Here is a 22,422-nt window from a genome sequence, read left to right on the forward strand (position 1 = left end):
TTGTCTTGACAGCCAGGTAGAAAAAAAACACAGAATTAAAACACTATTGTTACTATCAACAAGAGACACAGTATCAATAAAAGTATATATACAAGTATGTGTTAGACTATGTTGTGCGTGCCCTGAATTGGTCCACAGCTGGCCCGCCTGAAGTGGTCGCTGGAATGTAAATCTCTTGATAACGGAGAGCTTCCTGGAAAGAAGTGTGAGCTTATGTCCTCTCATCAGCCCGGTTGAGTCATGCATCCCACCGTCTTTAGGTTCAGTCCGAAGATAGATAGATAGAAGATATAATAGAATATTTTCGTGTCATCACTTAAAGCTGTGATTTGGGTCACTTTATGTTCACTTTTGGCCTGATAAGTTGATACATTTCCACAGAAAAAGAACTGGACCCTGGCCTCAGTTAGTGGTGGTTTTATTTTAATCGTGAAGAACCAGACAGTTTGAGTTTATGATCATCCACTCAGCAAGAGGAAGAACTCTTCTGCATTTATCAGATGTCTTCAGGGACCAATGCAGGCCTACTTCTACATTTGGGTTTTTAGTTTTGGCCTTATGTAAGCCAGTGCAGTCAGGGAGTGTATGTTAGATAAGTTTTAAACTACATATTCTCATGGGGATTGTATCATGTGGGTGTGCATGAGGGTAACTGCTGCGCTGCGTATTGCCAGCTTCACATAGGCATTATATCTGTCATGTATTTCTAAGTTAAGTTCTCAGTGTTTGTCTTTGATGTTTGAATGTCACATAGTGTCTGGTGGGACAATCAACTATTAATATCTGCAATGATGGCAGGCACTGTTATAGAATATCTCCTGTGTTTTGGAGGATTACCGCCCGTCTGGCCTGGTGCCTGCGACAGCCGCAGAGCAACACGTTGTCAGTCAACAAACAGCCTAAAAACACATAACAGAGTTCATTAATCAGAGAAAAGCAGAGGGTTGTTTAAAGCCCCTGAGAACTTGGCTTGAGCTCAAAAGTATATCTTTGAAACATCAAATATTCATGATTAAATAAGCAACATCCAAGTTAAGAAAAACGTCTTTAGGTAGGCTATTATTTATTAAGAGTTTAACACTCAAAAACTCTAAACTCTAACGCTAATCTGCTTCATCAAGACAGTGTGGGTGTAGTTTGATCATATTTGATTGACAGGGACAGTGATGACCCACCAACTGTTCTCAGATTCTGATTCAAATGTACCTCAATTCTGATTGGCGCATGGAAGTTTGTGACATCACCTTTTTCTAACTGAGTACCGCCCACTTCAAACCAGTGAGAAGAGCTCAGAAGAAAAAAAAGGAAACACAGAAATGTCTCATGTGAAGTAACCAAAACGGTACTCATGTAGGATCCCATTACTCATAGTAAGAAGCTGATTGAGGAAAAAAAGGTTTTCAGGGCCTTTAAAATGTATTTATGGATATATACATATGATTGGAGAGTAGGCCTGTATCAGTCGGCATAGACAGAATCCTTTATGTGCTTTATGTGACTTTCAATATGGATAAAATAAATACCAAAGGTGAGTGAAAAGCTTGAAAGCATCGTAGAGCAACTGAGTCATCTTGAAAACAAAGGACAGCAAAAACAGCAGAAAGCTCCTCATAACAACATATTAAATGATAGTAACTGTTCAGCAAGAAAACATTTATAAACAGCAACACGTCTCAATGGTGAAGACAATGACATACTGTATACTGTAGAAGGAGGAGATATAAAGTACAGATTTCTGATACTGATTCTGAATATTGATTCTTCTGTTGTCTTAAATCCTTTCTGTAGTCCCAGACAGCATTTGTTAGGTTTCTTCATTGTAACTCTTTTGCTGAAAAGTCTTGTTCTCCCATCTCTTGTGTCTTCATTTTCACATCCAACCCACCTTCCTCCACTCGCTTCAGCCATGAGTCGCAGCATCGTGCGGCAGAGTAAGTTTCGCCACGTCTTTGGCCAGACGGTCAAGGCTGAACAGGGTTACGATGACATCCGTGTCTCCAAGGTGACGTGGGACAGCTCCTTCTGCGCCATCAACCCGAAGTTCCTGGCGGTCATCGTTGAATCCAGCGGAGGAGGATCGTTCCTGGTCCTGCCCCTCTCGAAGGTCAGTAAGGTCAAAGGGGAAACATTTCTGGGCTGCAGAGGGTGAAAACACAACAAAGCGTCCATGAATTCAGTCTGTCTGACACTGAAGATGAGACCAAATGCTGATTATCCAGAACTGCACTGAAACACATAATATATTCTTAGGTTTCATGCATGTGCTCATTGTACTTAATATGTAAGTTAATCATTACCTTTGCCTATATTTTCTATAATGTTTCTACACTTTTGTCTTTACCTTAAATCTTAAGTGATTACTTCTTGTGCTCAGTAAGGAAGTTACATTAAAATTAAATGTGCCTCATACTAGAGGAGAAAATCACATAATTCAAAAACGTATTCACTTATTCTGCTGCAGAGTGAATGTGGATAAGATTGTAAATGAAACTGGGTGAGTAATAAGCTGGGTTTTGGGGAAGATTATACATTTGTAGCCACACTAGCAGCAAAGCTCTATGGATGGCATGTCAGTCTGCTCAGCTGATAATGGATGGATAGCCATTTTGTGCATTTTTGTGTCTCCACAACTATTGGATGGATTGCCATTAAATTTGGTACAGACATTCATGTCCCCCACAGGATGAACCTATGTTAACATGCTGATATGCTCATTTAGCCCAAAGCATCACTGTGGCTAAGTACAGCCTCACAGAGCTGCTAGCAACTCCTGGCACATTGCAACAGACGAAGATCACCAAGGACTACTGAGTGATCCTCTCATTCCTTAAATTCAGTCTATGAGCTGTTCCTTCTGTGTGTTTAAAATGTTGATTCTGCATGCTGCAAACAAATATACATTTTCAAATTGTGGTTTTATTACCTGTTTGTCAGTATGTTGAAAGAAAACTGAATCCTTCTCAATCAACCTCCTGGGTCGCCCATGTCCCATGCTGTCAGCAGGGTGTTTTTGCCATACAAGAGTCAAGGGAAACAAGAACAAGAGGGAGAGAACTTTACAGGGAAAGAGAAAGAAAAGACAAGTAAAGAGTCAAGTAAAGATAGTTTGCTTAGTTCAGGGACAGTCTGTAGCCTTTTGTATCTCAGTTCATGAGCTGATTTTTTTGTTCAGCTCATCAAGGTCACGAAAGGTAATGTCATGTTGAATACTGAAAGCAGTTTCAGGTCTTTATATCTCTGGTTATTGTTCTGTTAACGTTCCAAAATGAGGTTTCCTTCAAGGGAAATACAAAATGTCCACCTAATAAAAAAACTTTTTCACCTCACCTCACACACAAGATTATTTCTCAATATTGAGGCGCACTGGCCAGAGGTGGCTTCAGATTTCTTGACTAAGCATTTTAGCTATAAGTAGCTATAACAGGATTGATGTTGCATGACATAATCAACAGGCTGTAATGGGGAGGGTGAAGAAATGGACTCCCAAAGCCCTCTACTGGAATATGATAAGTCATAGACAAGTCATGGTATCAGCAGTCTGGTGGTTACAATAGCTAGATGTATAGCCAGTATAATAGTATACTAGTTTTTTTAAACTTGATTTTAGTCGTTGTTGTTTTTCCTCCTAATAACAGAGGTTATATTATTTGCTTCTAGCTGTCATATTGGGGAAGCCTTGGGAAGGTCACCATAATTGCTGAAACAGAAATACAACGACAGGAAAAGCAACAGGTCAAGACAGACCAGACGTTTAAAGCTGCGATGCTTCAGCGTGGTGTGGAGCCTCGTGATGATAACAACATCGCCTTAAAATAAACGATGGACTTCAGAAAGACAAAACTAAAACTATATTTCACGGGTGTATCAAGGTCATCATTGCGGAGATTCATCAGCATGTCGGCATTGGTAATTAGTTACAAAGAGCAAGAAGACACAGAGTGATATGCTGTTTTTTGTAGACACACGGGGATTGTGATTATATACTGGACTCATGGTGAACAGACATGCTATTAATACACACCGACATGCTCTCCTCCACCCCCCCCCCTCCGGGTCCCCAATGGGCCACAAGAAAAACTCCCCTTTCAACGCCTCGTCGCTCAGCTATAAATACACCTCTCTTGGGGTGTGTGTTGTATGTGTGTGGAGGGAGGGATATCTCAAAAGCTGATACACATGTTCACAAGATAGGAACAGGGAAACATGGAATAACCTGGAAGTGACGTCATGATTTTAGTTTGGATCATATGAAAAATGTCTGGTTTGGTCTGTTTCCTGGAAACAGTAGTTGAGAGAACGAGCAAACTCAGTCCGCCAAAGGAAGATGTGTGATACGATCAAAAGCTCGGGAACAGCTACTAAATGTACCTTGGGGTGAGATTGTTTTGTCAACTACAGTTTGGACCTGTTTGGGAGCTGCTGAAACAATGGTTACATGTAACTTTAGATGTTAAAATAACCACTTTTATCCAGACTTTACCCTACACTTCCTGATGTTTTTTGACCTGCAAAACAATGCTTACTACTGGTTTTTACCTCCTTGTTTCATGTCCTAACTCAGTCCTGTGTGTCCCTGCTGCTGTGTGTTGCAGACAGGTCGTGTGGATAAGAACTACCCGCTGGTGATCGGCCACTCTGGACCTGTCCTCGATATCGACTGGTGCCCTCATGATGACAACATCCTGGCCAGCTGCTCAGAGGACTGTACTGCAATGGTAATAATTGTGTGTGTGTGTGTGTGTGTGTGTGTGTGTGTGTGTGTGGAGAAAAAAGTTCTGAGTGGGAGAGAGAAGTTGCAAATGCATGTGGAGGAGTTTGTTGTTCGGTGACTCAGATACAGCCATGGAGGTCGTCACGGCCTGAGTTCGTCGTGTCTGCCTGCCCGTTAAATGAGTGAAGTGAACCATTCAAGGCACCAGTGTGTCTACCTGTCTGACTGTCCACCCACCCGTTCCGCCTCCTCCATATCTCTTCATCAGTCTGCTCGTCATATTTTGTCCATGACAAGTAGGTCAGAATCTGTTGTCTGTCTGCAACCAACCTCATCATTGTAAAGCAGCTGCTGCTCCAACCTGTCCCTGTTCGTGTGTGTGTATAAAAGTCAGGTAGAGGATAAAAGCAGTAATTATTTGTCAGTGTGTGGGGACTTTTTTTTACAATATGACATCTTCCCCCGACCCTCTGTTCTCTGTCTCCGATAATTTGCTGTGCCTACGTTAAGCGCTTTGATATCCATTCAGCGTCATTTCATCAGACTAGAAAACATCTCAGGCTCAGGATGTGTACACACAGGATGTAGAGAAGAGTTTAAATAATCACCATCAGTCTGTGTGTGATTATGTTCTGCTCTACCTGCTGTCAATCACCTCACACCTACAAGAAATAATCTGTTGAAGTCGTGATATCCATGTCTTCTTATCCACAGTGCCTTTAACTTGGACACGTTGGGTCTGACAGTGAAGTTTGAATTGAATTATGGAGAATGGGATGTGCATATTTAAAATCTTGATACATACACAAATTGCCGAATAGATAGGGAGTTTTGTAAACACACTTTGTAGTTTGATCTCAAACATATAATGACATTAACAATTTTTGTTGTTATTGAGTTTTGGATGGAAGACAGACAGCAGCAGCTCTAGTAGTTCTGTCAAACCGGGTTGTGACACACTGCAGGTTTCTGTGGCCCTGAAGCTTATGACTGAGTTCAGTCAGCAGGGGTCACTGTGAGGCCTGGACTGCAGCAGATGAATAGAGAATGTTAAACTTCATCATTATAGGACTGTGATACATATATTTGTGTCAGAATATGAAAATGTACTAATTATACTATAATTTGTGACACTGAATGACAGGTTAACTAAAATCCCCTCATGGCATCTAGGATTTATGACCCCCTTTTAATTCCCAGTTTTTATACAATATTTTCTCACATCCTGTTGTTGTAAACATTGTAAACACTTAATTTTGCTCCTTGATGTTTAACAGTAAATTATGTTTTTGGAGAAATTGTTCCATGACAGTGTTATGACACGAACACAAGCTCTCCAAAAGCAGGAAATGAGAACCAGGTTTAGTGTCTGGGATGTGATGAGTGGTGAGCTGCTCCACTGACACAAATAAGGATGTGAAGCATGCGTCACATAACTGTGACAAATCCAAGGGTATTTTTTTTGGTGATCTAGATAAGGGCTGTGACTAACAATTATTTTCATTATCAGTTATTTTCCAGATTAATTGATTGATTGAGTTGTTTGGTCTGTAAAATGTCAGAAAATGACAAAAACAATGTCCATCATAGTTTCCCAGAGCCCAAGGTGACATCTTCAAATGTCTTGTTTTTTCTGATCAATAGTCCAAAACACAAAGATATTCAGTTTGCAATAACACAAAACAGAGAAAAACAGAAAATCCTCTCAATGGAAAAGAAAGAACAAGCTCATTTTTGGCATTCTTGCTTTATAACTGACTCAAACAATTAATTGATTCTCAAAAAAGGTGCTGTCGATAGACTAATCGATTAATCAACTACAGCAATGTTTTAGCTCTAATCTAGAGACCTTTCCTTCTTTCAAAATGGTGTCACAACTAGGAAATAAAGCTGCACTTGGTGGAAATATAACATAAGTAATATTAATATTAATATTACAATATATTTAAGTTTTAGGATTTTAGCTTCTCATTAGTTATTCAGTATTAAAAAGTTTAACTTACTGTAATCAATACACACCAGGAATCTCAAACCTTTCCAGCTTAATAGACAGATAAAATAAATGTTACTTTGGTCAAAATGATAATATGCTCAAGTCACGTTACATTGCTTTGTGTGTGTGTGTGTGTGTGTGTGTGTGTGTGTGTGTGTGTACACAAATGTGCAGTATGTCGAGTATGTCAGCATGTGTCAATTATAAGATTTTTTGTTTGTATGATGACAACATGCCTGTTGACTCAGCATGTATCTGTGCATCAGCACAGTTGCCACTGAGGACAGATTCGTCCACACTTGTTCACAACGACATCGCAGGAATCTGTGTGCGATCGAATGATTGAATCGCTGCTTCTCCTGTGGCAACAGCTGCTGGGATGCTGTTTAAGAGTGTGTGTGTGTGTGTGTGTGTGTGTGTGTGTGTGTGCTTTGTTTATGTCCAGCACACAAACAGACAGTTGCAGCTGTCCAGTCTTGGCAGTGTTGCCGCTGTGGAGCAGAAAGGCCATAACTGTGATGTCATTCTCTTCAGCTCACAGTGACAGATCATTGTGTCACCTGAAAAGGCTCATTAGAGTGTGTGTGTGTGTGTGTGTGTGTGTGTGTGTGTGTGTGTGTCTTCTTCAGTATGTGGATCAACTAATCACCTGCTGGGTGGTGTAATTGAAAAGGCCACATGACTAACTGCTAAAAAATGTACTGACATTAATGACAAATGTGTTTTTGTGGGTCAGTTTTATAGAAATATTGAAATATAAAGTAAAATATACCAGAAATGTATTCCTCGCAGTGAAAGGGAAAGGCTTTGAAACAGCGCTTACACAAGCAGTTTATACAAAAACAAACTTGCAGTCCTACTCGTCACCAGGAGGATTAAATTAGTTTAATGGATTACACTTCAAATAAGTAAATAAGTTTATTTACACTGGACAGTTAAACACAAAATTACACGAGCTGCTCTGATTGTCCTTCATCCCTCTTCTCCAGGTGTGGCAGATCCCAGATCACTCACTGACCCGTCCCCTCTCCGATCCCGTTGTGGTCCTGGAGGGACACTCCAAACGTGTCGGCATTGTCAGCTGGCACCCCACCGCACGCAACATACTACTCACTGCGGGTAGGACACACATACACTAGTCTCCTTTAAAGTCTTATAAACTTTTGACTTTGAGTGTGAGTAAAGAAACAGAAGAGGGATTCTCCCACTTCCTCTGCTTACACAACATTCAGATGTCCACCTTTTGCTCTGACCCCAGGCAGTGATAACCTGATTATAGTCTGGAACGTGGGGACAGGCGAGCCGCTCATCTCCATGGACGACCACCCAGACCTCATCTACAGCATCAGTTGGAACCGAAACGGCAGCTTGTTTTGCACCACCTGTAAGGACCGACGTCTGCGTGTCTGCGACCCCCGCAAGAGGGAGGTGGTTGCGGTGAGTGAGTAGAAAACACTATTACATAAATGCCTCACAGAGTTGGATTCATTCTGATACAATAATGCCACTATCTGAGCTCTTTAACAACATTTTAGGAGTATATTATAAGGCCAGAAGATTAAATTGCAAGAATGTATTTCTGCTGTAATTGAAAAGGACCCATTAAAGTAATAGTTAGACATTTTTGGAAATATGCTTATTATCATTTTGTGGAGCAGCGTTAGATGAGAAGATTGAGACCACACTCATGTATGTCCACTAAATAAACGGCTACAGCAAGCAGCCAGTTAGCTTAGCTTAGCTTGGAAACAGAGGGGAAACAGCTAGCCTGGCTCTGTCCACCTGTAACAAAATGCACCTACCAGCACCTCTAAAGCTCACTAATTAACACGTTATCGCTCCTTTTATTATATCTGTCTAAAAATGAGAATTTCCTGTTTCACAAGGTGTTATTTGCCAGATTGATTCTTGGCTGGGTGAAGTAACTTCCTTCACTTTTTGTACGGATAAAACAAAGCATATATATATATAGACATAATGTGTTAATTAGTGAGCTTTAGAGGTGCTGGTAGGTGCAGAGCCAGGTTAGCCATTTCCCCCCGTTTCCAGTCTTTGTGCTAAGCTAACCAGCGGCGTTGCTTCATATTGACACATGAGAGTGGTATCAATCTTCTCATCTAACTCTCCTCTAGAAACTGGTGAACAGGTTTGTGGATCTAAAGCACAGACTTAAAGAGTGCCACAGTGCCAGTGCAGCTTTTTTACCAAGCATACAAATAGCTAATAAATTGAAACCTGACAGCAGAATAATGTACTATTAGGTGGAGATATGTTTGATACATGATGTTTTGAAACAAAGAAATCTCTCAGCTGAGGTGAAATGAATCCCTAAACACCTAAAAAGGTTAAAATGAAAAGACGAACAAGTAACAAGCTGTTGTAATGATGTCTGTCCCTCCGCTGACCAACAGGAACGTCTGGCTCCACATGAGGGGATTCGGCCAATGAGAGCCATCTTCACCAGAGACGGAAACATATTCACCACAGGATTCACCAGGATGAGCCAGAGAGAGCTCGGACTCTGGGACCCGGTAACAAACAATTCAAATATCACATGCGCATATCAAAATATACATGCACTTTTATGCATGTACACAACAAATTGTAGGCTTTCTTCATCATGTTTTACTCCCCACAGACAAACTTTGAGGAGCCTATTGCACTGTTGGAGTTGGACACAAGTAATGGAGTGTTGTTACCATATTATGATGCAGACGCAAACATGGTATACCTCTGTGGAAAGGTAGGGTTATTGGTTCAAATCATGTTTGTAAATGTACTGTATAAAATGTACATACATATGTGCAGATCCATTGTATTTCCATCCTTAATAATGACAATGTGACGTTTGTTTTTGACATGTTTTATATGTGTGTCTTCTGTGTTTGTGTGTGTGTAGGGGGACAGCAGTATCCGTTACTTTGAGATCACAGAGGAGCCGCCGTACGTCCACTACCTCAACACCTTCAGTAGTAAGGAGCCCCAGAGAGGGATGGGCTTCATGCCCAAGAGAGGAGTAGATGTCACCAAATGTGAGATCGCTAGGTAAGATACTGATCATGTATAATAAATTACAACAGATTACAGCTTTACAGCATTGTTTGATGGGATGTAAAGGCTACAGATGTTGCTTGAGGTGGCTATGAAGATTAAATCCAGTTTTAGGACTGATGTACTGATGTCTTAACTGACAAGTCTTTCAATAACATCACGAGATGTTGCATGCAACAAGCTTGATGGTGATAATTGTGGTTTTCAGGTGACTTAGTTTAGTTCTGACCGTCAACTTTCAACACTTAATTCACTGCGTTTATGTCACAAATGTTAATATTGGATGAATTATCCATCATAAAAGTCTGAAGATGATCTCTGAGTGCGTCTTATACTTACAAACGTAAAGTATAAACTGATAAACAGATGTGTAACAACAGCCCAACTGATGAATGTCTTCTCTCTTTGCTCTGTCTCATCTCTTCACTTGTCCTCGTAGGTTATTTAAGCTCCTTGACAAGAAGTGTGAGCCCATCACAATGACAGTGCCCAGAAAAGTAAGTTAAACTGACACGTTGATCATATTGTGGTGGAAAGTAACAAAGAACATTTACTCAAGTGTTGCAGTTAAGTACCATTTTGAAGTCCTTTTAGTTACTTTTAAAATTAATATTTTTCATACAAAACATGTGATTAATTACAAATTATGATGCATCGTTATAGATTAAACTATCAAACGTTTCTCATGTCAATGCATCAATAATGTCACACTGACGGGAACCAGTCTGCACAATTAGAAGTAATTTTACTTTTGATACTTTATTCATAATACTTCTGTACTTTTACTTTAGTAGTATTTTGAATACAGGATTTGTTCTTGTAATGGAGCATTTTTATAGTGTGTTATTTATACTTTTAACTAACTGACCTGAATACTTATTGACTGAATTGAACTGAATTTTTATTAACCGTGCAAAAGCAAACACTGTACAGTACATTCCAAAACCACATCCATCTCTCTTGCACAGTCGGACCTCTTCCAGGACGACCTGTACCCGGACACCGCAGGGCCCGACCCCGCCATGGAGCCTGAGGAGTGGCTGGAGGGCCGCGACGAAGATCCAATTTTGGTGTCCATGAGGGAGGGCTATGTGCCGCCTAAGAGCCGAGAGCTCAAAGTGGCAAAGAAGAATGTGCTGGACTCCAGACACACCACCCGACGCAGCATGTCCACTTTGGAAACCAACAGTCTGCCGGTAAGTTGTGGCATGCATCATATTACCTGTTCACATAATGTTTATCCTGTATGTGAACCACTGGTTTGTTATACATTAGATATATACAACAACATAATATTACTCATCTAGCTTTATATCGCACATTTTCAATAAGAAAAAGAATGACTTTCTTTAGCTTTGCAGCCTGTAATCTGTATGCAACGTTACCCCAAAGAACATCTGCCTCTCTGTTTAACACATTTCTGTTTATCTCTCCTCTATTTGTACCTGCCCACAACTTTTTTCCAAAGCTCCCTTCTTTGTTTTGGTTTATTTTTCCTAGTTGCTCACTGTCCTTGACCTATTTTTCCTCTTTCCATTTTTCTTTATCCTTAATTTTCCCCTCCCTGTCACTGTCTTTTTTCCTTTCTTTGTCTTCTGTTTCCCTCTTTTCCTTCTCTCACCTCTTCTCCCGTCCAGCCTCAGTTGCTTGAGAGGTTGTTGGAGGAGATTCAGAACCTGAAGGCCACAGTTTTGTCTCAGGAGAAGAGAATCTGTGACTTGGAGAATAAGCTTTCCCAGTACACCAATGGCACTGACTGATGTGCATGAAACACACCTTCTGAAGAACTGGTCTGAATGTCAGAATCACTATTATTATAGAAACACATTTCCCTTGCATTGACAAGGAACCACTCTCCTAAATACTCTAATAGTGTTGCCCTTTTAAAGAATATAAATGTGGACAATGTAAATGCAAAGTGACGGTACAACACATTTGAACAAATGACATCCATAACCAGTGTAATTGTTTTGTGGTTGATTCTACATAATCCACATTCCAGTTTTAACATAATGTACCTTTAATGCGACGGCAAAAACATTTTAATATATTCAAACCTTTGCAGTGATTTGTAAAGAATGAGAAGGGTGTAAAAGAGGAGGGAGAGGGCTGCAGGTTAGAGGGACATGTGCAAGTTGGGTTAAAGGTCTTAAGAAAGTCAACGCTGTTATCACTTTTTTAATAACCCTGTGAGAAAAGGACACGTATACAAAAAAGTAGCAAACATCAAATGCCAGAAAAAGACTTTCTGCCTGGAATGCAATTTTTTGGTTTTGGTAAATTGCATCTACAAACATCCCAAAATACATAATAATAAACATACTTGCACCACCACTAAACACACATCACCATAAAAGATACACATCAAGCAAGAACACGTCATCACATTTATCTGCCTCGCCCTCAATATCAGATGATCACTGACCAGTTAATTTAAAAAAAGTCTCTCTGAAAACTTCTCAAAATGTAAATAGTGATAAAGGAAACAGGAGAAAAAATGTGTTGAACTTGTAGCAAAATGTGAAAAGAAAAACGTTTTGTGTTCTGTAAAGGATTATACATTAGACACATGAAACAATAAAAACTGTTTTTTAAAAATGTCTGCCTCTTCCGTCTGTTGTTACAACATTTCAAAGTTCATTTCCTGTTGAGAAATGATCACATGCCATCTAGAGGTGCTGGACACCCTTCACATGAGAGAGGCAAACACATTCATGTATGCAGACACCCAATGTAGTATAAACAGAACTGCGTCTAGTCTGTGTTTACATATATCTCGCCCTTTACTCATCAAACAGACACTGGATCATATGGCCGCCTGACAAATGTTGGTCCATTATTCACTGGCTCCGTTTGGGTCTCCACCAATAAATAAAATATCTGTATTTAGTTGCTAGATGTTTGGCTCTCTTAACCAGCCTCTCACTAAGTTTGTGTAGCTGGGAAGGTAGTGCACAGAAGAGTACTGCACCAAGGCCTGAACCCGGTCCGTACGTGCACCTTTCTGACGCAACCCGACTGAGCCTGCCTTGTCCTGCCGAGACCTGAGGTTACATTTGTTTTATTTCTTCTTTTAGCTATAGTTATACAGTTTTGAAAGGCTTTCTCACAAAATAAAAAAATAACTAATCTGACAACGGCAATAGAGCCAACACAGAACATGGCAGGACAGACCACCAGCACAAAACGTATATAACTTCTACTAGCTGTTAAGTCATAGGTTGGGTGGCAATACACACATTTTACAAATGCTAGCTATAGTGTTACCAGCATGTAACACTATAGCATCTCAAAACAATAAATGATCTGCCTTACTGGTCAGTAGATCAACTTCACCTTTTCCCAATATCAAAATGTCTTCAGTCCAACCTGTTATAATCCAGAACATAACTTTGTGCAGGCAGGATCACGATGCTCTTTAAAGAGGACCTATTACGCTTTTCCTTATTTTCTGTCATATGACAAGTTACATGTTACAATGTCGGATATTCATACTAAATGTTGCCAAAGTTGCCAAATAATGAGGTAAATGTATGTAAAAGTAATCCCTGTGAGCCAAAAGCTCTGTTTCAGTTTTTTCAACCGCCGTGCCTATCTGACATCAGATAGACACGGATGTCCTTATATGGTATCTCTGCACAGACAACATGTTTATGTCAACGTTGCTTAGTAACGTTAGGTTTATAGTTTGCCTTTGGAAATTCTTTGGAAAAGACTTCCGGAACCTGGCTGGCCAATCAAGTGGGCTTTTAGGGATGCAGGCCTTAAAGAGACAGGAGCTCAACCGTCTTGCGTGAATCATGCAAAGCTACTCAAGTGGAATCACAAAATGAAAATATAGAGCTGGAAATGAGCCTAATAGGTCCCCTTTAAGAGCACGAGTTGTAGAGGTTTTTATGTGTTTTCATAACGAGGTCATAATGTTTCCACAATGCAATGGCCTTCCCTGAATCATTAATTTTGATATGTGAAGTGATCCTTTTCACAGTACACATAGTCAATTGATTGAATGTTAATCTAAAAAATGTAGATTAATGCAGCTTTAACTATTTGCCGCTTTGACAAGTAGTCACTGGATGCCCAGTGCTGTCAGTATATGCAGCCCTAATATCACGATGCTCAGGCAAAGAAGGGGCGACAGCGTGACTTTGGAGGACACAGAGAAAGCAGCTGGTGAACCTTCCCGGAAAGTGTAGACACAGGAGCCTACATTACCCACCCGATCCACAACCAGCAGCTCCATATCAGCCGAACAGCAAGACGAACTGTAGGACACCAGCGTTATGTTCTCGTTTCCAGCGGCCAGGCTGGTGTTAAGGGTCCCGTTGCCCTGTCTGAGGCTAACACGGTCCACGCCCGTCCCTTCATCCCCGTCAGTCACCCGGACAGAGAGATCCCACATGTACAAGCTGCAGTTTACAGAGCAGTTGGACTGCAGGCTGAGCAGCTCACACACCGGCTGAGTGAAATCTGTCACCTATGAGGAGAAGAAAAAGTCAGCTAGTTTTACATCAGTGAGTTAACCAACAAACAATTAATTAATTGCCAGCATAACCTACTTTAAATCAGCTGAACATGCAAAAATGTTAAATTTCTCTACAGACAAACATACAATTCAACACACGGGGGAATAAAGTTTACAATAATAAATTAATATTTACGCGGGTTTAAATTCAGGTTTTCTTTCAAGGAATTTCCTTTTTTCCTTGTAATGAGTTACGAATTACATAGTTCTTTCCCGGAAAGTTCCTAGGGAGTATTACCGTGTTAAAGATGGAGAACCGCAGCACGACGTAGTTTGTATCTTCGCCTCCCGGAGCCTCTGCCTCAATGGTCAGGGTGACATCGGTACCAGACGGGGTGTTAAGAGGTGCTGAGAGGGTCACTGTACCATTAGCACTGTTTCCAGTTTCCAGGAATAAACTGGTCGGAGATGTCGAGTCAAAACGTTGGTTGTTGGTGGCTCGGATGGTGAAGTTTCCCCCTAGTCCATTGGTCATCACAGAGAAGGGCACAGTGAATGGTGTTCCTGGTACCAAGATGCTATTTGAATCAGCCTAAATACAGAGGAAATCAGACAAGAGTCAGTGTTTGGAGTGATGAAGAGCTCTTTTATAACGTGAACATTTAAACTTTTAGCTGCTGCATATCCTCTCGTTTGATGTGATGGTCTGGGATTAGTACTCACAGTGACAGTCAGATTGGAGGCTCTGAAGTTGGTGGATGATTGCCTTTGGAAGACTGTTGAAGCTCTGGTGGTAACACTGTCATCCTGCCCCTTCACCCTCACCACAAACGCCACTGATGGCATCCTCTCAACCTGAACTAAGAAGTTTCCACTCCCCTGTGGCTGCACAACTCCTTTAATCTCCTTTGACCCCGACGATTCAACTAGAGCGACTTCTGTCACCGTGGCGGAGTCACTCCCCGTTAAAGACACCAACAAGCTACCGTTTACACCTTTTAAACAAAAAGAAAATTCATCATGTCTGGCTTGATGATGTTATGTCACATCAGCAAATCATCAAATTCACATCTTAACAGTTCCCTTTACCAGCTCTGGGACGTGTGTCAAGAGCATCAAATCCAGTGAACGGGCCCTGCGATGCCTCCACAAAGTCAAACAGGAAGTCAATAGGACTCTGACCTGCAAAGAAAGTCATGAGGGGGAAAAAATGAAAACAGGCCATACATTGTTCCCCTTCCTGCTCCTTTCAACCACCTTAACATTGCTTGTGTGTTTAACACAAAACTGAAACATGATACTGAGTTTTCTATCCGTATTACTGCTACTGTATACTGCAATGATTTTATCATCTTTCACCAACAAAATATCCTGTGATTCTTATTCATAGTAGCGCAGTCAAAGCCTTATGGGAATAATTTATCTTTTATTTTTGTCTTCTAAGACATTTAGCTTAGAATATGTTCAAGAAAGAGCTAAAACGTCAATGTTTTATCTCTGAAATGATAATGAAACAAGATTAGGAGCCTACAGCCATGCTAGCGGCTCCGTGAGGCTCTGCTTAGGCGCAGCAGTGTGCTAATGTTAGCTAATGAAAGCTAGTGGAACAGAAGCTAAACCTGATGTGGGCTGGTATTAGAGGGAATGAACTTCTTTGTAATCTCGGCTCAAGGCTTCCAATACAGCGGTGACTGAAAGTGACGCCACAAGGGACAAAATTACAGACCACACATCGCCTCCCTGCACGTGAGGAACACACAGGTGCCAGAGGGGAACGCACCAAAACAATGTTTTGGACACAAATGAGGAATGTTCACTTGTAAGTGACAGTGTTCACTTTAAGGTAAGTGATAACAATGAAGTGAAGTAACATGACTCTGACAAACACAAGTATTCATATATGATTAAGTTAAATCAATCATGGAGGTCTCACCTATGACCTTCAGCGTGTAGGGATTAGTTGACACCATTTTCATTTCCCATAGTCCAGCTTGTTTTTTTAGCCGCAGAGTCATGAAGTTTCCCACTGACTGTGAAGCTGTGATCAATGATCCTGTCGTGTCGGTGCTTTGCTGAGATTCACCTTCAAACAAAAAACAATAATAAGCACGCTGGTAGGAAACAGTTAATAATTAATTATGTGATATACAGATAATTAGCATTTCGTGATTGGAAACATCAAACCATGTTCACATTATTTGGAAAAGAATATGATTGCAAAGAAATAAGTGATTGGTGGTGGTCGCCACCAAACCACCTTTCCTACAAACCCTGTTGAGTCCTGAAGCAAACAAAGTCTTTCTTAAGTATTTTCTCATTTGTCTTTGAATGAACACTAAGGAAGCTTTTTTCCCAGAGGCCTCTTTGTAAAAATTAAATGATAAAATCTGAGTGAATGAATACAATTAATTTGTTGTCCAATGATCACAGAGATTCCACTGAAATAAATAGATTGTAGCTCAAAGTTAGCTGTTTTAAATGCTGCTGTGTTACATAAAGCAATCAAGCAAATTCCATACAAATCTGCAGATTGTGTAAAATGTGTTGTAGGGGACAGTAGAGACTGCCAATGATCTTCATTTATATTGTGATGACTCACATCATGACGCACTGATTCCAAAATCATAAAGCCGTGCTATGTGTTCATAAAGAGGTGTGTGTTACCTGTGGGGCTGATGAGAGTGAAACTGACGGAGCGCCCAGTGATGTAAACTCTAAGGTTTATTACTGTTTCATCAACTATGAAAGTAAAATTATCTGCCTTTCCTGAGCTCCTGGCTGCCTGCAGAAGAGTCACCTAGGAGATTATATGAAACAGATGTTACTGTTGAAATCTTTGAACTGACAAAGCTAGTAAAACTAGGAGTGGGATATTTGTAATGTTACCAGAGAGGAGCTGGAGGACTCTGTTATGATGCTAATGGCCACAGGGAGCACACTCTTTGTAACTTCAATAGCTAGACCTCCGGAAACCTGAGCCAGGTCTCTGTACAGCTGGGCGTCTGATGCCTTTATCCTACTATGTTGTTGCTGGTTGTCGTCACTCCGTCTCCTACGATTGATCACTGTTGAGCCACTAATCATGAAGTTCACCTGGACAGAAAAAAAGTAGAAAGAAATCAGTTGTTATAATGTTTTAAGGCTGCAACGAATGATTATCTGCAGATTATTTTCTGTAGTAGTCAATTAGTCTACAAAATGTGAGATTATGGAGGAAAATGTCTAGTTTTGCCCCACCAACATTTCAAACGTAACAAATATTCAGTTTACAGTCATAGAAGACTGAAAAACTGGTGTTTTGTCTTAAAAACGATTAACAGATTACCAAAATTGCAGCCGATTAATTTTCTGTAGATCAACTAATGTATTAATCGACTAAATGTTGCAGCTCTACAATGTTTTGAGCCCAAAGTAGCTTTCTGTCAGATTCAGAGGAAGCAAACAGACTTAGGTGTGTGTCTTAATATAGTCTTAGTCCCACCCATATGTGTGGCCAAATAGATAGATGCACAATAGTACATCACACACATAGAGAATCATCAATAAACATTACAAAAGCAAAGCAAGTTTCAAACATGTGTCAAGTAAAAAAGTTAAATATAGATGGATGTGTGCAATGTTATGCTGACACGTAGGTTACGCACTCACCACTGTTTGAGTCCGCTCTATGAGCGCGGTCACTGTGCTTTCCAGGTTTATGTCTTTAGCAGGTGCATCCGTGAAGAGGAAGATCTCAGAGTTTGAAGGAGCGGCAGTTAAAGCCAGCTATATGAGGAGGAGAGTATGGAATAGCAAGGACAGTTTAAGTTAAAACTGTTGAGACATCAACAAGGGTTTTTGGGGCAGATTTTGAGCCACACATCACAGCACCTGAAGCCCTGAGAGACTCAGTTCCTCCTCATCGCCTCCACCGGATGCTGACAGTGAATTGATAACCATCTTGAAGACTTCTGGGTCTGTGGTCTTTATCAGCGGCCCGAATACTGAAGTTCATTAAGAGGCAAGAAAAAGAAATGTGTTTTTCATTCTTCATCTTGACCATACTGTAACAGGATGACACATGAAAACCTGCTGATCTCTTTCCACTGGGAACATTTCACAAGTACCTAAAAGATGCTTGTTTTTAGGAGAAAAAGAAAGAAATGGACAGAGTGAGCATCTTTTCACAAGCAAAGAGATCATTTGACAAGTTTGTGGCATCCAAAAGATCCTACCTGGATCATTGAAAGGTACAAGAATGTAAACTGCAGGCTCATTGTCTGTTCCCACTTCACTGTTGATTATAAGAGAAGTGACGGCCCTCACTGCTTCAATGTCATCACTCATGCTTTTTGTCGTGTCGATCACAAAGCAAAGAGCTTTACTGGATCCTTTGGAGATTCCCATCATCCTGAGGGATGGAGAGATGAAAAAAAACTTTGAACTACTCTACACCTCCGTACAGTACATAACTGAAACAAGAAGCACGGGTTTCATACTGTAGGAATGGTCTGTCACCAGCAGCCCCTCGAATGTCTTCTAGTAGCTCACTGGTTGCAGCGATCGCCATGTTTGCTGCGTCAGTGTGGAGGTGTCCATGGTTGGAGTCGAAAGTGTCTTTGTTGATCCCACCTTTAGGCTCGATGATACTCGTTTGATCAACTGCTCCTCCGTGACTGCATTTTCCTTTTCAGCATACAGCATAAGAGAAAGATGATAAGTATTCTACTGGTTAAATATTCACTTTTATTTCGACAGACCATTGTGTGCAACTCTTTTTAACTTTAGATGTTGTGTAGCAATAAGTTTTCACTTGAATCATCTCATGAATGTTTTGAGAACGTAAGCTGACAACCATGTTGATGTGTGTGTTTGGAGAGACAGATGGCAGTAGCTGACTCAGAGTAATGGCTGCATTCAAAAGCAACAAGGTCAAGGAATATCCCTTATGTCTGTAAGAGGAGGGCAAGGACAATGTCTCCAAGGCAGAAAACACAACAGAGGAAAAGGCAACTGGTGTGGGCACAACAATAGAGGAGGGGGAAACAAAGTTCAGAATACAAAGATGAGTTTTCAAGTGCAATAGAGACCAGAAGTTTGTCTATTAAGGAAAAACCCTGGAATCTGGCTGCTGTAGTGATTTTACAGTCCATATTTATTGGCTCTGAACAGCCAGTGGATGTGTATCCTGACTGGGAAAGAAGGATATGTATAAATATGTATAAATATAGCACAGATTTCACCACAAGCAATTACCATCACTGTTCTGTAGCTTTGAAAGAAAATTAAAACCTTCAGAAAAAAGCAAGTAAGTGGACTTTGAGTTGGGATCAGTACAATGTGACTCTACAGAAAATGGTACACTGAGCTGTTGTGAAACATTGTCAGAAAGGCTGCTGTTGATTTTAATCAGCTTTTAGAACAAAATAACTGGGTGTATGCTGTTGATTTTGTTGTGATAAAACAGGTTTTAAAGGCTGTGCATGTTCAGTCAGTTAATTACATATTTGCGTTGTTGTTGATAGGATAAACTGTACCAAGTTACTAAGACATAATGCAAAATGTGTTTTAGGTTAAGTAACGTGTCTGAAACATTCTTATAAGGACATAGTATGTACTGCTGTTATGACACTAAGACATTAATAATGGTTTTGGTCATTTTACGATATCTTTGAATTGTTGTTAACATAACTCTGCTGAAAGAATAATGCTGTGGCATTCGTGGTTGAATGAGTCATTTACCTTTTGGTTTGGTTGAGGCTAAAGGCACAACACCAAAATATCCAGAGGTCAGTATCTTCTCGTCTATGATGTCCTCCAAGATGTTGTTCCTGCAGTCGTCTCCATCACAGTTGCGACACGTCGCCCTGCTTTCATCTGTGTGAATTTAAATCAACATTCTTTTTAGAAATATTTTCTCTACAATCTCATCCAAGCTGCATTCCTCATCCGTGTTGCCATCTGTTTGTCAGACGTCACATCACACCACCTCATTACCTGCTATGTTACCAATGCTGCTGTCTGATCTGATCAGATTGGAGTTTGGGAGTTTGTTCCCCAGCTCCACCCAGTTAGTGTGACTGTAGAAGTCCTTCACAAAAGGAGATGAGGGTTAATAATCCATTAAGCTTCTTGGAAATATTTTAAAAACAGCATTAGTAGTGCTTTTAAAAAATAATGACAAATACCTGTAAAGGATGAAATATCTGTCCCAGTTTCTGCCTGGCTACCTCAAAGTTTTCCTGCTTGTTGCTCGCTTTGACAGCCAGTATTCCCTCAGTGATGATTTTCCTTCCTTGAACAAACATTTCGTCATCAAAGTGGAAGCTTGCATTAAGAGCATGACGGATGTCCACCCGTATATTCCTCAACGTGATGAATGTAATGGCTTGGCGGAAAGTCTTGGAGGACTTTGGTGCGCCACAGGCCACAGCAACAGCCCCTGCAGTGAAAGTCTGTGTCTAAACACACACACACACACACACACACACACACACACACACACACACACACACACACACACACACAGTCAACTAACGTTACTAGAGCAGTACTAGAGGTGTTCTAATTCATGGTAAAATAACTAACTTGAATGAATTCTTACAGGAAAAGTGAAGTCTGTCCCCTCATCCTGGGCCAGAGCACGGCACGCCTGCACAGTGACATTTAAAATCGCTCTCTCGGTAATTTCCAGGTGATTCAGCGACTTTCCTGGCAATATCCCAAACCCCAGAGCTCCAGTGTGCAGGAGCTGGAGGCACAACACAGCCAGCGTTGAAGACATCACTCCTCAACCTGTCAAACAGTCTGGGGAAGATAGAAACACATTTGTTTGACTCCATCACCTGGGTTTAAATTCATATGGGTGTGTGTGATGGCCCCACCTGCAGCCATACACTGTGGTGGTGGTAACTCTTTGTTTCCTTACTTTAGATTTCCTTTTAGCACAACACTCAAAAGCCACATATACAAACAGATGAATAACTGGACACAGACTTTGGTTTCATATGACATACTCACAGTTTTCTTTTTAATTTGTGACAGAACAGTCGTCCATTTGGAGTGCACACATTTAGTTAACTTCTGGACCAGAAAAACATACATTTTTGTAGAGGATATGCATAGTATGTGGGTCTATAATCTGCATAATGTAATAAAAATTTCAGGTATTTCTTATAATTATGAGTTAAAAGAGTACCGTACCTTAGGTCTTGATGCTGTCCTTCACACTTTATCATTAGTGTCAACACCTGCTGTACGGTGCTCCGCGGCAAGGGCGGGGTTAAGCTGGACTTGTTCTACCTGTTGCTTTGGTATGATTCTGTTAATGGGAAACATTAATGTCTGTTTGGTAATGAGGACACTACCAAACTGATGCCACAAAAACACTGCAGATCTTTGTATTCTATGACAAAAGTCATTGTTTAGCTAAAATGTATAATAATCTATATGACTTCTGGTAAATACGACTACCAGATCATTGGGTTGTTGCTTTTCAGAATCATTGGCTAAACAGAATTTCAAATTAACTTATAAAACATCTGAAATAATATGCAATTAATCCCAGATACAGTGGTAGTGAAACCTTTAAAATGGCTTCACCTAATATACAATTTATTTATTTGTAAATGTCTCTTTTCCAATAAGGTTTGTGTCTGCTGCGTACACAGATGTATGCTGTGTGGGAGTGACTGATACAAACCTGCTGGTTGTTGGCATGTCTTTTGGATGACACCCTACAGTCTTAACGAGAAAAAAAAAAAATCTGATTGGCAAGAGCTGAAAGTAAAAGAAAAGCACACATTGACACTAATCAAAGCAAACACTGCAGGCAGGTACTGTACAGATGTAAATTTGGGTTCTTCCTTCAAGGTTACTGCAGGAAGAAGGAAACCACAGAGCACCCAGTTGTGTCTGTGTTTACCTCCATGATCAGAGTGAGAACACTGTTTCATTTTCATTCCTTTCTTCTTGTTGATGGTGGTGAACAATACTTATACAACAATACAATACTCTTTCTTCGGCTACTCAGCCATTTCACAACTTACTTTACTGTGAGGTTTCAGCACCAGCATTTCAGTGGTGTAAGATGTCATGTGGAGAAAAAAAAGCATGATGTTTAGCTGGGCTGGTAACATGTAGGAATTTATCATAAACTGTTACTAGGGACAAATGTTATTTTAAAGGGGCCTTTAAACTGATTTTACACATGTAGTTTACGCT

At 40.5% G+C, this 22,422-nt stretch overlaps 2 protein-coding genes across 6 annotated transcripts; one reads left to right on the forward strand and one right to left on the reverse strand.

Moving 5' to 3' along the window:
• The first annotated feature begins 1,906 nt into the window (after positions 1 to 1,906).
• Positions 1,907 to 12,314, forward strand: coro6 (coronin 6). 4 transcript variants are annotated; one of them, XM_070916774.1, is made up of 10 exons: positions 1,907 to 2,104; positions 4,593 to 4,715; positions 7,694 to 7,823; positions 7,963 to 8,141; positions 9,116 to 9,235; positions 9,343 to 9,447; positions 9,604 to 9,749; positions 10,195 to 10,252; positions 10,724 to 10,951; positions 11,393 to 12,314. In XM_070916774.1, the coding sequence occupies exons 1-10, from the start codon at positions 1,907 to 1,909 to the stop codon at positions 11,513 to 11,515; spliced, it is 1,410 nt and encodes a 469-aa protein (XP_070772875.1). In that variant the 3' UTR covers positions 11,516 to 12,314. The 4 variants fall into 4 exon arrangements, with proteins under 4 accessions (XP_070772875.1, XP_070772876.1, XP_070772878.1 ...); XM_070916775.1 differs by having other exon boundaries at positions 10,724 to 10,931; positions 11,376 to 12,314; XM_070916777.1 differs by lacking the exon at positions 9,116 to 9,235 and having other exon boundaries at positions 10,724 to 10,931; positions 11,376 to 12,314.
• Positions 11,920 to 21,453, reverse strand: LOC139294833 (von Willebrand factor A domain-containing protein 7-like). 2 transcript variants are annotated; one of them, XM_070916772.1, is made up of 16 exons: positions 21,403 to 21,453; positions 20,804 to 21,006; positions 20,388 to 20,660; positions 20,197 to 20,290; positions 19,942 to 20,076; positions 18,699 to 18,885; positions 18,435 to 18,610; positions 18,091 to 18,203; positions 17,869 to 17,985; positions 17,107 to 17,313; positions 16,885 to 17,017; positions 16,154 to 16,303; positions 15,310 to 15,402; positions 14,944 to 15,215; positions 14,519 to 14,812; positions 11,920 to 14,232 (listed from the first exon to the last, which is right to left on the reverse strand). In XM_070916772.1, the coding sequence occupies exons 2-16, from the start codon at positions 20,981 to 20,983 to the stop codon at positions 13,825 to 13,827; spliced, it is 2,832 nt and encodes a 943-aa protein (XP_070772873.1). In that variant the 5' UTR covers positions 20,984 to 21,006; positions 21,403 to 21,453; the 3' UTR covers positions 11,920 to 13,824. The 2 variants fall into 2 exon arrangements, with proteins under 2 accessions (XP_070772873.1, XP_070772872.1); XM_070916771.1 differs by lacking the exon at positions 21,403 to 21,453 and adding an exon at positions 21,220 to 21,258.
• Positions 21,454 to 22,422: the final 969 nt, after the last annotated feature.

The sequence above is a fragment of the Enoplosus armatus genome, chromosome 13 (assembly GCF_043641665.1).
Source record: "Enoplosus armatus isolate fEnoArm2 chromosome 13, fEnoArm2.hap1, whole genome shotgun sequence".
NCBI classification, from domain to species: Eukaryota; Metazoa; Chordata; class Actinopteri; order Centrarchiformes; family Enoplosidae; genus Enoplosus; species Enoplosus armatus.

What these genes read in the sequence shown, in the direction of transcription:
- LOC139294833 (XM_070916772.1), bottom strand. Translation starts at nt 20,983, where the DNA reads ATGTCTTCAACGCTGGCTGTGTTGTGCCTCCAGCTCCTGCACACTGGA. An exon ending in GGACAGACTTCACTTTTCCT is followed by an intron (nt 20,661 to 20,803) that starts GTAAGAATTCAT and finishes GTGTGTGTTTAG; the next exon opens with ACACAGACTTTCACTGCAGG. An exon ending in TAGAGCGGACTCAAACAGTG is followed by an intron (nt 17,314 to 17,868) that starts GTGAGTGCGTAA and finishes TTTTCTGTCCAG; the next exon opens with GTGAACTTCATGATTAGTGG.
- coro6 (XM_070916774.1), top strand. Translation starts at nt 1,907, where the DNA reads ATGAGTCGCAGCATCGTGCGGCAGAGTAAGTTTCGCCACGTCTTTGGC. An exon ending in GCAAGAGGGAGGTGGTTGCG is followed by an intron (nt 8,142 to 9,115) that starts GTGAGTGAGTAG and finishes GCTGACCAACAG; the next exon opens with GAACGTCTGGCTCCACATGA. An exon ending in AGCTCGGACTCTGGGACCCG is followed by an intron (nt 9,236 to 9,342) that starts GTAACAAACAAT and finishes TACTCCCCACAG; the next exon opens with ACAAACTTTGAGGAGCCTAT.